The sequence below is a fragment of the Lethenteron reissneri genome, chromosome 20 (assembly GCF_015708825.2).
Source record: "Lethenteron reissneri isolate LAM-NWPU_2019-01 chromosome 20, ASM1570882v1, whole genome shotgun sequence".
NCBI classification, from domain to species: domain Eukaryota; kingdom Metazoa; phylum Chordata; class Hyperoartia; order Petromyzontiformes; family Petromyzontidae; genus Lethenteron; species Lethenteron reissneri.
The window spans coordinates 6,996,622-7,008,656 of NC_083798.1; the positions used below are offsets into that span (position 1 = coordinate 6,996,622).

Here is a 12,035-nt window from a genome sequence, read left to right on the forward strand (position 1 = left end):
GAACAAGCACCTTCCAGAGTTGGGTAGGCAGTGGCGTAGCTATCGAGCGTGGAGGCTGTGCAACTGCACTGGGGCCCATGGAGCGGGGATAACGGTGGCCTGTTGAAGTGACTGCGCGACTCATGATGTGGTGTCGTCTTCAGGAGCCATTCCCTGGACGCGATGTAATGCTCTGTTAACTGAATAAATTAAATAAGAAGACGGTCGCTTGTGTTGCGATCGAAACGTCGTGATTGATTAATTTTCTACCTACGTGACTTTACCGAAAGAACCAAAGAGTATGGATTCCTGCAGTCACGAAAGCTTCAAATCTAGATTAAATTAAAGATGTCTGTTCACTCCTTCACACGAAGTGCTTAGCTGGTGGCTCTGGGTTGCCCAAGGCCACAATCTCCAGTTCAGGTTTTCTGGCTTCCGGTGATTCACAGAGTTACAGGTGGATTCACTGAGTTATTGGAATTCGCTGGAAACAAATTCATCATCACCATCATCATTGCCTTCTCACAGAGATAGAATCGCAAAAAGACCCCATAGCCTTGCACAGAAGCCCATATTCTCACAGAGAGACCTATTTAGAAACTCAAATGTCCTGGCAGTGGCTTCATCATCAGCACTGTCTCCACCATATGGGGTGCATGCAGCCCATGCAGCGTCCCGCGGGAACTGGTCTTGTGGGAACCCAGCACTGGGATCATTATCATCACCTCCACATGCTGCATTTGCATTTCAACTATCAATGAATCCACCTGCGTAAGTCACTTGAGGCTGGGAAACCCAAGGCGAACTTCATTGAATCTACAAACCGGAGTGACAAAGCAGCACTAATGATGGTGCAGTTGGATTATAATTGGTGCATAACAAACCGTGTGTCCTAAATAGGCACCTAACGACGCGTCGATTCATCGACTGAAGTAGATTCTTACGGCCACAATACAGGCATGGAATTCTGCGCGTAAGAATCGATTTGATTTAAACGTTCATGTTGTATGTGATAGATTCTCGTAAATCCTGCAGCCAATACAGATTCCACACACACCGAATTCTAAGTCGAATCACATCGTTGAATTGAGAGTTGTCAACAAAGCGCGTGGTGGGGGTGATTCGTTACACACCTTCCCCCTCAATGGATGTTTTTATTTTCTTCCCCCCCCCCCCCCCGTTCGTAATTTCCTGAGCGCAGTGTCGGGGGCATGGAGGTGAGCCAGAGAGGCGGAAAAGCCAGCCCTGCCCCGGGCTCCGTGCTGTCCGTCGACATCGCGTACTTCGGAGCGGCGTGGCGCGAGTGCATTGTCTACAACAAGGAGCGCTGGAAACAGCTCGACATCATAGGTGGGGTGGGGGGGGGGGGGGAGCCCACTCGGTGGTTATTTTGGTAACGTTCAACTTTTAACGCGTCGCCACCACCGCACAGCGTTCACTCGCTCTCGTAGAGAGCGAGAGAGAGAGATGACGAGCTGGAGGTGCGAGGACGAGGAACCGCAGACGCGCGGGAAGGCAGCGGCCAATGCTCTGAGCTGGTGCCAACAATTGGCCAAGCTCTGCGGTCCTCTATGTGTTCGGCTGTTATCGGATAACTCAAGGATTGTTTTACATGTGGGAGGAAACTAGAGAACCCGGAGAATGATAAACTCGATTAGTACCCTGTAGGTACTGGAATTACCTGTGGTACCCCTTCGGTAAGGAATAGGATTTCAGCTTGGTTCCCCGTGGCTGAAATCCCTACAAAAGATAAACAAACGTTAAACCTGCCTAATTTCAATATACTACATCACGACTATTCACGTGGGAGAAAACCTAAGCACCCGCAGAATAGCCACGCACGTGAAGAGGGAAACGCTATAATAAATTTCTAATTCATTATTTGATTATACATAAATATAAAATCATTTTGAAAATGACCATGATTTTATTTCGAGCGGGGATAATAATAATAACACTAATGGCCTATGGCTAAATGACCCCTGAATGCACCTGGATCTCCAAAGCTAGACAGGGTTGAGTCTCATTGGTAAAGAGCTTGCCAGGTGGTGTAGGTGTTAAGTTCTGACGTGGCCAAGAGATGGGATTGTTGCCCCCCCCCCACCTCCGATTGGCTACGTGTGGTGCGAACAAACATCTACACGCATACAAAGTCGCTCCCTCGTATGCACGGGTTTTCTCCAGGTTATCCGTTGCTCTCCTACATGCCAATCATCAATGCTGGGATTGTTTTTGAAAATTCTTGAGACTCCTTGAGGATGTTTTATTATTATTAGTGTGATGAATTTCAAGAAATACATTATTTCTGTTCTTTGTTGAGCATGGTGGTGGGTTCGAGCTTGGTTCATGCATACACCAGCAGCTATACAACGATTCTATGAATGACACCAGCAGAATAGAGTCCTGCTCACATGATGCACGAACCTTACCAGACACCACGAGTTGCTGCCTCGATGTGATATGATGAATGCATCGTAGTGTAAAAGTACAAGTTGGTCAAAACTTGTTATATTTATTCAACTGCCATTACATTTAATCCGGTTGTTTGTATTCACGTCCCGGTAGTATTAGCATAACCTCCAATTCCAGGAATCTAATATAAGTTTATTTTTACATCTCAGTCGACCACGTGTTTCGGAGAGGCTTGTAACTCCTGGACAGTATAGGTGTGGCACCCAATGAAAGTTCTCGGTGCAAATTACAAATGTATCATCGGCATTATTAACACGTAGTCTTTCGTGACCAATATCAACTAGCTTCATCAGGCTGTCGCCTGATGAAGCTAGTTGTAATTCCTGGCGAAACTTCGTACTCAGATTGTAAATGTTGTGACTTGGCTCCAACACACCGGTTAGTGCTGTACTAGTCACGAATTGGCCACGTTCTGTTTACGTGACAACCCTGACTAGTTGGTTGTGTCGGGTGGTGGCGGGTATTAACGACACATTTATATTCTACCGAAAAAACCTAAGAATATGACACATTTATATATTTATATATATTTACGCGATCTAACCCAAAACACCTCTTATGGAGCATTATTACCGTTGACTAATCGCGTTATTGTCGGGTTAAAATGACGCCGAGCAGTGCCCGGAGTGCCGGCACACGGCGTCACGCCGCTGCTCTGGGGGCACGGCGAGTGAGTCGCGCTCACCGGACTCTCGACCTGCAGAGTTATGAGGTGGCCTGTCGCAGCCAGTACAGAAACCAGGTCGTCTGGTTTGAATGTCACGTGCTTGTGTGTTTATATCCCCCCCTCCCTCATATTCATGCATTTCCTCTGATCATTAGTTTTATCCCACATGCAAAAGCACTTATTAAGTGGTTGTCAAAACAAAAAAGGCATGATCGTCATCAAAAACAGTCTCGAGACTGCGGTGAGACGTCCCTGAATCGACACGGCAGTAATACACATATGTCTTCCGTACTTCTTTTTTCGCCATATCAATTCAATGCTCATTTGTTACACAAAATATCCCGTTTAGCCAGGCACCCAGCTAGTTTCGGTGGTAACGGCTCACAGCAGCCACTAACAATAGATATATTCACGTGATCTAACCCAAAAAAAAAAACTGGCCACGAAAGCCTACGTGTTTTAACTGACTGACAACAGAGTTAAAGTTGGGCCAGAGACGAACTCGTCCAGCAGCCAGCCAGAACACTCGAGTAATGATTTTTAATCATCGTTCCGATTATTCCCTTTTTATAGACCAACGCCTCAAAAAGGGACTGTCGGTCGATAAAGTGTCGGACGAGGAGGACACGGCGGCTGCCAAGCCCAGCGAGACGAAGCCGGAGCCATCGGCGGAAGAACAACCGGTCATGGTCATGACCCCACGGAGGCGAGCCAGAGCGCCCCTTTCCCGGAACGGGAGCCGAAGCCGCGTGGGCAGCGGAAGGTCGGTGGGCATGCGAGAGAAGGCGACCAATGGGAAGACCAACGGCAGCTTCAGCAGCACGGACGACGGCGACCCCCGGACCATGACGCCCGGGAGCGACTCGGGGAACTTCGCCGCGATCGATGGTAAAAAAAAATAAAAACGACAAGGAAGAAAAACCGTGCATATTTCATGGCTCCTGTATCGCCTTCCCAGCATTTCTTTGTCCACTGAAGTATTTAATAGCAGTACGGTCGTCGATGGCTGGCTGCCACGGAAAACTGCTTCTACATATTTATGAATAGTTCTTTACGTGCTGATTTGTAGTTGTAGGTTTTGGGCTGGCCCTTTGATTCTTTTTGCCGGTTTTCTAAAAGGCGAGTCTGTAATAGCAACATAACTGTATACTTAAGTTTTGTGAATATTGGATTATCTTTCATATCAGTTTTCTTTACCCATTGTTCCCAACAGACAAAGAAATAATAGACATATATATCAAATACATCTGCCGACTTAAGGTATGCCCATTACAAGAGTATTGTTGCCATGGTCCAAACACAATTGTTATAAGTTAGCCTATGAATACTGGATGGCCAGCCTTGCAATGGAGATTTACTTACTGGTAGATTCATCAGTACATGTACAGCAAATGTATGAATCTGCTCGATGGATTCCCCATGCTGCTTTAAGGTTGGGGCATTGTTTGACCATACTTCACCATACTGGTCATTGTGGGATGATGAAGAATATCACTCGCCACTGATGTTAGCCATCGGCGAGAATCAAACTCAAGATGCCATGTTCATAGTTCAATGCGCTAAGCACTACACCACTGTTCCACCCCGGATGAAGCATATTTAGGGAGACCGCTTGTGTAAACTGTTGCACCGTTCTACCTCTCCCCTATCATATGGCAATACTTCCCTACTCCTGCATAGCCCCAGCTCCAACAATCAAGGACGCCACCGGACGAAACCCAGCGTCAACCTCCTGTCATTGGGAGGGTCACACCTCCTGCTCTGCTGCACCTGTTGTGTGAAACCCATTCACCCTGGTTATCAGCACTGTTGACTTCCTCTTAACTACTTCGTCTGCCCCATTTGCCGATACCCCCCCCACCCACCCCATTACAGACGCCTTCCCCCAACAGTCATCTACTAGCTCCTTGAACGCCAGTCCTCACCACCCATCACACTCCGTCTCTGCATGTTTAACAATCTCCTCCATTCTGAAACGACTTGTATTCGTGACACGCTGCGCTCGCCTGATGACGAGTAAATATGTGCCACGTGATGTAGAGAGCGCTGATCTGAAGATAGAGATTGTGTATGTGTGTGTGTATACGAGAAATGTCCCTCATGCTGCGGTCACTCAGGTTGCTCAGGTCGATCTTGTTAATGAGAATTACCCCGGTCTCTTGAGTTCTCACCTGGTTAAGCAAAATACGCTTGATATGGAAAGTGCTAATTCAAATGTATAGGGATCGTGTGTGTGTGTTTGTGTGTACGTGTAATGTCCCATGGGGAGCGGTAGTGTAGTGGTTATCGCACTGTGCTACGAACTCGGTGACTCAAGTTCGTATCCAATATCAGTGACGAATATCTGAAACTGGTTCTGGGCATCAGCTAGGTCGACTCAGCCTTACATGAATACCCAATGCAGTGTGTAAACATCAGCTTTGGGGAGAAGGCAAAGGCGGCCGGGAGTGGTGCTGGCCACCCACCTCCATGTGTACCGTGCCGGCCTTAATAGGTGCTTGCTAACAGCACTTGCCCCAAGAATTTGTTAAAGGCTTTATGGGGGATTTTTGTCTTTGTGTAATGTCCCACGTGACATAGATTAAGATTGAACTTAAGATGAAGATATCGTGTGTTATGATTGCACGGCCCTCATCCAGCAGTGGATTGGCAAAAGGGGCTGTACATGTGCATACAGCTCACTTTTTATTGAATTGTCAGGTGCTGTAGCTTGTATGATAGCTGCTGCCATTGTCACCAGCGCTGCTGTTGTTGCTGCTGTTGCCATGTGCAGACAGCCCAGAGGGGAGCAGCAAGGGACAGAACGGACCGTCTCCATCGCAACGGCAGCTCCCGTCGGAGGAACACAAGCAGGTGGAGGAAGGTGAGATGCAAGCCGATTTACTTGAATAATAAATAATCTGCCTCCGAGTTCATTTTTATCCGTAGCGCAGTGGGGCCTTGCGAGACTTCTCACCTGGAGCTGCCAGGCAACCCGATGAGAATGTGCGTGCGTTTCGTGCTAAGGGAGTGCATGGTCCGAGAGTGTGGTGGGGGGGGGGGGTGGTGGGTTTGTACCGCAATGTTTTGCCAAATTAGCAGGCGTAATGTTCGGAGTGCAGCTTCTTAAATGTGATTTTTAAATGGAGGTGTGGCCTATTATTAATACATCTTATTGTAATTTATATAGTGCCTTGGTCAAGGTGCGATGCAGAGAATTAACAATGGAACATGTGAATGTAATGGCGAAGATTAGGCGAAATTAAATAGATGAGAGCAAGTAAAGGGCGAAGCTGTGATACGTGAATATGTGAATTGCTATAATCCAGGCGTCAGCAACCTGCAGTTCCAGAACCCGCATGCGGCTCTTTGAGGGACTGCTACGTGACGTTACGCACAAGCATCGTGGCTCTTGAAATATTGAGCTTTTAAGCAAAGTGGAACAAAAAATTGTCTCTCTCTGTCATATTGGTTGCCGAACCCTGGTACAGTCATACGTGTACGATTTAGTGGGTCCATTAACACGTGAATTCATAACATCGTATCAATTTAATTAATGAGTTCACTGACATGTTCGTTCGTAAACTCGTACAGATGTAATTAGTGAGACCATTAATTCATTGATCGATGAACTCGTACGTGTATAATTAGTGAGCCCGCTAATAGATTATTAACAAGCTCGTATTCACGTAGTGTGCCCATTTCTGTGTTCATTCATAAACGTACATGCGATTTTATTAATGCATTCATTCATAAACTCTCACAAAAATTGCATATGTTAATTTTCTGATTCTTGAGTGTATTGTATACATATAATTATACGTAAAACACATTGTTAAATACAACACTACATGTAGACAACCGTGGTTAATACTATGCACAAACTTATCCCACCGTAAGAATTGGCAAATGGGAAATCAGAGTAGCGTCACTTTAGTTTCCACTGCAAAGCCCCGTTGCCTTTTAGCAATTAGACTGCCTATTATATTATATTTATAGAGCGCCTTTTACTCGAGGCGCTGAACATAGTTTACAAAACGGCAGCACAAAAACACGATTTGGATAGCAGGGGCGTGCAAGGACTGCAGGATGAGGCACCACGATAGAGGAAAGGGTAGGGGAGGAACGGGGAGGAGTGGAGGGGTGAGGGGAGGGAAGTAGAGATGAGGCTTCAAGAGAGGATTGATGGACGGTTTTGGTTCATTGTAATGATACATACGATAAGAGACTGAAGCGTGTACGCGGTTTTGTTTTCAGCTCCATCCTAAGTGACCTCTGTGCTGCTCCATGTGCAGTGTGACTTTTCACGAATGCCCCATTTTTACTTTTAACATATTTCTTCCCATGCATAACAATCAATGCACGTGTTTCTCTCCCACAGGTATTTTTAACATTTTGTTTTAGTTTCCAGGGTTTGTGTCGGGGACATCTCGAGTTTTTCTGTTTAGATAACTTAGGTCTTTTTCTTTCAGGCTCAGAAGTCGCAGCGGATCAGTAGGAATTGGGGAAAGCAGCTTCTCCAAGGTTGAGCCATCACTTCCTCAATTTACCATCTCAATCATACAATACCTTGAAAACAACAACTTCTACCTGACCAAACCAATGCATGACCTAACTTCCCATTCCCACATTCTATTTTGCTAACCAGGGTGGACTTGCTGTGATATTGTGCATTTTTGGTCATGAATGCTTCCCTTCCTTCACTGCCTAACCCCCCTCCACCATCTTGATAACAAAAGAACAAAAAATCCCCCTTTCTGTTTGGTGCTTTGGTCGAGGCGACGGCTCACTTCCCTCGCTCTCTTCTTCCCTTTCCCCAGCCTCGGTCGGCGTCGTGGGGCTCAAGTTCATGGGTGATGACAGTGACCGGCCCCCGTACTGCGCCAGCTACCACACCAGCCCAAGCCCCCCGGACACGACACGTCGTTCCAGCAGCACGGACGCCCGCACCAAAGCACGCAGGCTGCGTCGCCTCAGCATGAGGGCCAACGTGCTGCGCTAGCCGACGCAGCGCGTTCCGTTTTCCCGTCACCGTCACTCCGCCGGTCCTGGCTCCTTGGAGGCGACGTGGAAGCGATGGTGTCTGGTGTTGACAGTGCTGCCCCCTCTACCCACCAGGGGGAACGAACAGGAGCTGGGATTGTGGTGGCGGTGGCGGCGGCAGCAGCAGCGGTGCTGGTGGTGGTGGCGGTGGAGGCAGCTGCCGCTTCAGAATGGAAACTTACGATTGAAGACTTCCGTTCCGCTATGCCGCTTCAATGTTTACAGGACGAGATATTTTGTGTTCTTAAGACAGAACCAAAGCTTCAGAATAAATAAAAATATATATATTATATTGTAAGCAAATTAAATGAAAACAAAATAACGTTTTTTTTCTGATTCTCAGAGAACGTAGGAACCGAGGTAAATTAAGCCTACGAGTAGATACTGCGCTGTAATTCCCTCACTTGACCTCCACAGGCCAAGGAACTAGGGGCAACATTAAGAGCGAGACGATGGTGCAGTGTCTCCACTTTGAAATTCGCCACCACGGACCGCACGGAGGAGCACGGACGCAGAGTTGGTATAAACAGAACGACCCCGTCGCACGTAGGGCGCCAATTGTGCGATTCAGTCCCACACCCTTGTTGCCTTGTCCCAGCTGTTCGCAGCCTGCGCACTCCGGCATCGGCCGAGCGACCGTACAAACCGAACCATCCGCTGTGCGGCCGACTGCTCGAATCTGAAGGCCACGTAGTGGCACAGTAAGACTCTTTGCCGTACCCTTGTTGCCTATCGCTCGAAGCCGCGGACGTTGAGGCAGAGAGCCTCAGAGGCGGACCACTGAACCCCCCCCCCCACTCCTCCACCTTTATTTACTGTTCTCAAGAAAACGCAGGAAACAAAAAAAAGAGTTGTATTTAATTACTTAGACTTACAAATTCAGGCTTACTTTTTCATGGCAGCAGCATTTCGATTTTGTTTTCTAAACACTGGTAAGGGTATGTCTGCGGAAAGCACGCCAATCATCGCACGGTGTAAACTCTGCGGTGGCTCTTCAGTGCCTGCATCTCTTGAGCGTTGAGGCTGCGATGGCACCTCCCCGTGCACACCAGGGTAGGGGGCAGTGCTGTACCGCACAGCTGGACTTGGCCGCCTAAATCCAGGTTTGGTGTGAATTGTCCTTGCTCCCTTGTCACTTAAATCAGCTGTTAATGCCCTTGTCGCGTTCATCTTAGCTATTACATGGACAAGCATTTGACATTGATTGACATGCAATAAGGAGATTAGTGGACGTGGATGAATGTCTCAGGGCTCCAGTATCTGTGTCGGGAGTGCTTAGCCAGCAACACGAACATCTTGGGTGTCACATCCTGGGCTTTTATATGTAAACCAAATAATGTCCAGGCTTTTGTTAATCCACTGTTCGATGAAGGCCTCACCACGCACTGACTAGTATGTGCTCTAGCAACCTGGGCTTTAACCTGGGATTAAACTAAGTATAGGGAATTGATATACCCTAAAGCTGTTTTATATTAGTTCGCCACTCATTTACAACTATCATCACCTCTGTACAGTGGGGGTGAATGACTTGCTGCATTTCCATGACAAATATGAACAGATCCGAGCCACGCCTGAAATGTGTTCAAGCACAATTGTATAAAAAGTAGTTTTAACGCATACTGACGTTGGCTACCATTACCCAGAAGCTAACCACCGTTATTTTGTAAAAAATAAGAAAATGATGGGCCCGCAGTAAACCTTAATGGCTGTCGTCTCTTCTGAGTTGGCCCCCTTGACATCGCGACTGTTTCCTAGGGTGGGCCCGGCTTAAAGCAAGCGGGCTTAGCCACCTTGGCCACAGGGAGCCACCACGTGGGCACGCTCTCGTCACGAGGCTGCCGTGGGAATCCGGACTACGAAGTAGTCGTGGGAACAAGTGGCACAAGTGGCACTAAGCCACAGAGTACCGTGAGGCGAACGAGTACAAGCGTAAGCAATTTATTCCTCAAGTTTATTCCGTAATTTATTTTGCCCGTTTTGGTTTGGGGGCCGGAGGGCACTGGTGTGCAAAAAAAGTGACTGTAAAGGTGGCCTTTGTAGCCGTCTTGCATTATATTGCGTCATTAAACAGTTACGGCTCATTTTACACGTGTGTATGATTATTATACGATGTGTATTGTATATTAACACCGGTAATAATGGGAATTAAGATTTCCATATGTATTTCATGAAATGAATTGAGATGGATTTAATGTAATTAATTTTTTTCCCAATTTGTTCAACTGTATTATGGCTGTAATTGTAACTACAAAAAATGCAGAAAAGTCATAGGTGCTGAACCAGACACGGGTTGCATCAACAACTGTTAAGCATAAGGCTGTCATACTGGATCTCAGTTATGATAGACTGGCAATGCTTATCCCGAAGTCCAGCCTCAAGAGCGTTTGCTGCATAGACAATAACGTGAGGACACTAAAGTCCATTCCTCAGAAGAACTGGCACCATGGAGCTTGATGTGGTCTTTAATTAACATGCCCTGTCCTGAAGGTCAATGACACCACACCACCCGTTTTGGGCCTGACCTAAATTTGAGCCCGGCTTTGGCCATCCTCACAACCCTTCAGGTAACCTGGCCATTTTGTGTTCATGGCTCATGGTTTGAAATTCTTGAGAGAAATATAAATGATAGGGAATTCAAGAAAGATCACTTTTTTAAAGACAACTATTTACATTAAAACTGCATTATATGAGGGTGGTTCAAGGATAACCTGAACGTTGAGATGTGTAGAAGTAAACCTAAGTGAATGATTCGTACTGTTTATCAACGTATTCCCCTGCTACACATTCATTTGACCCATAGGTGTTATGACACCTTATTGCCGGTAGCGTATAGAGTTTTTTTTACAAGTACGCAGACATTGCAGGACATCTGCTTTCACATCCTCACCACGTTGTATTTACTCATTTCTACTTTTAAACCTAATGCACCTAACACACCTATGCATGAGACACGCATAGCAAAAATTTACATCTGACATCGTATACATTTCAGTTACTGACATTTTCCTCCACCAAACATTTCATAACAATGCTGCCCCACAACACGTGACAAGACTTTTATTCCGCTATCTTGGAAAATACCCAGACTGCTTTGCACAGCCGAGATGTCACTTCACACTGGAGTTGCCAAATGTTGCCATTCCAACTTCCACAATCTTCCAGCAGTGATTTATCATTCTTTTCCCATTATCTAGAACAAAAAGTACAGGTTAACCTTGAAACGCCCTTGTAGATAGAAGCCAGTAAGGCAGAGTTGGTAATTTGTTGAAAGAAAATAACATGTATTGCATCATCGTCCTACGCCTTCAAGTTTGTTTCCAATTGCATTTGTTTAAACCATGCGACCTTGGACTGGTTTTTACTTCACTCATTAGTAATGCACACGCATTTATTCACGAACTTTTAGTCTTGGGTAACTGGACAATGGCACTGTGGGGGTAACAATCTCAGTGCATCTTTGGGCTACAGTTTTTGGTTACACTGTATTAAGTTTTTTTTTTATTCGTGCATTGACAATGGCGTCCATAACGGCATTTACTTAAGAGATATTTGGCTCTGTGCGAAGATTCTCCTAAAAATGTGTTGATGTTTGATGCATTTTAAATGTTCATGAACTTTTTTGGCAATGGAGATACATGTTTTGTTTTCTGTAACAAGGAGAATGTCGCAGACCATTTATTGACTTACCCAGTACAGCACTGACGGAAACAAAGAGAGACCGAATACTGTGACTTCATTTTTTTCTCCATTTTTTTGTGTGAAATCTCTGCATTAGATGAATAAACAAATACCGTTTCATGTAAACCAATAAATCCGTTGTTGAAGGCCTTTGTGGAACGCTCAATTCACATTGATTCGTGTATTCGCTTACTGTGTGAGAATTATATTATCGTTA

General features: G+C 46.1%; 1 protein-coding gene across 2 annotated transcripts in view; it reads left to right on the top strand.

Annotated features, from left to right (window-relative positions):
* The window catches only part of LOC133344663 (dual specificity calcium/calmodulin-dependent 3',5'-cyclic nucleotide phosphodiesterase 1A-like), a 58,961-nt gene extending 47,027 nt beyond the window's left edge, over positions 1–11,934 (top strand). Inside the window, exons 15-19 of one of the 2 annotated variants that reach the window (XM_061554707.1) lie at positions 1,181–1,329; positions 3,692–4,006; positions 5,892–5,981; positions 7,570–7,621; positions 7,918–8,055. In XM_061554707.1, coding sequence (XP_061410691.1) covers positions 1,181–1,329; positions 3,692–4,006; positions 5,892–5,981; positions 7,570–7,595 — 580 coding nt within the window. In that variant the 3' untranslated portion in view covers positions 7,596–7,621; positions 7,918–8,055. Of the gene's footprint in view, positions 1–1,180; positions 1,330–3,691; positions 4,007–5,891; positions 5,982–7,569; positions 7,622–7,917 lie in introns of both variants that reach the window. The other variant, XM_061554706.1, reaches the window with a different exon arrangement.
* Positions 11,935–12,035: the final 101 nt, after the last annotated feature.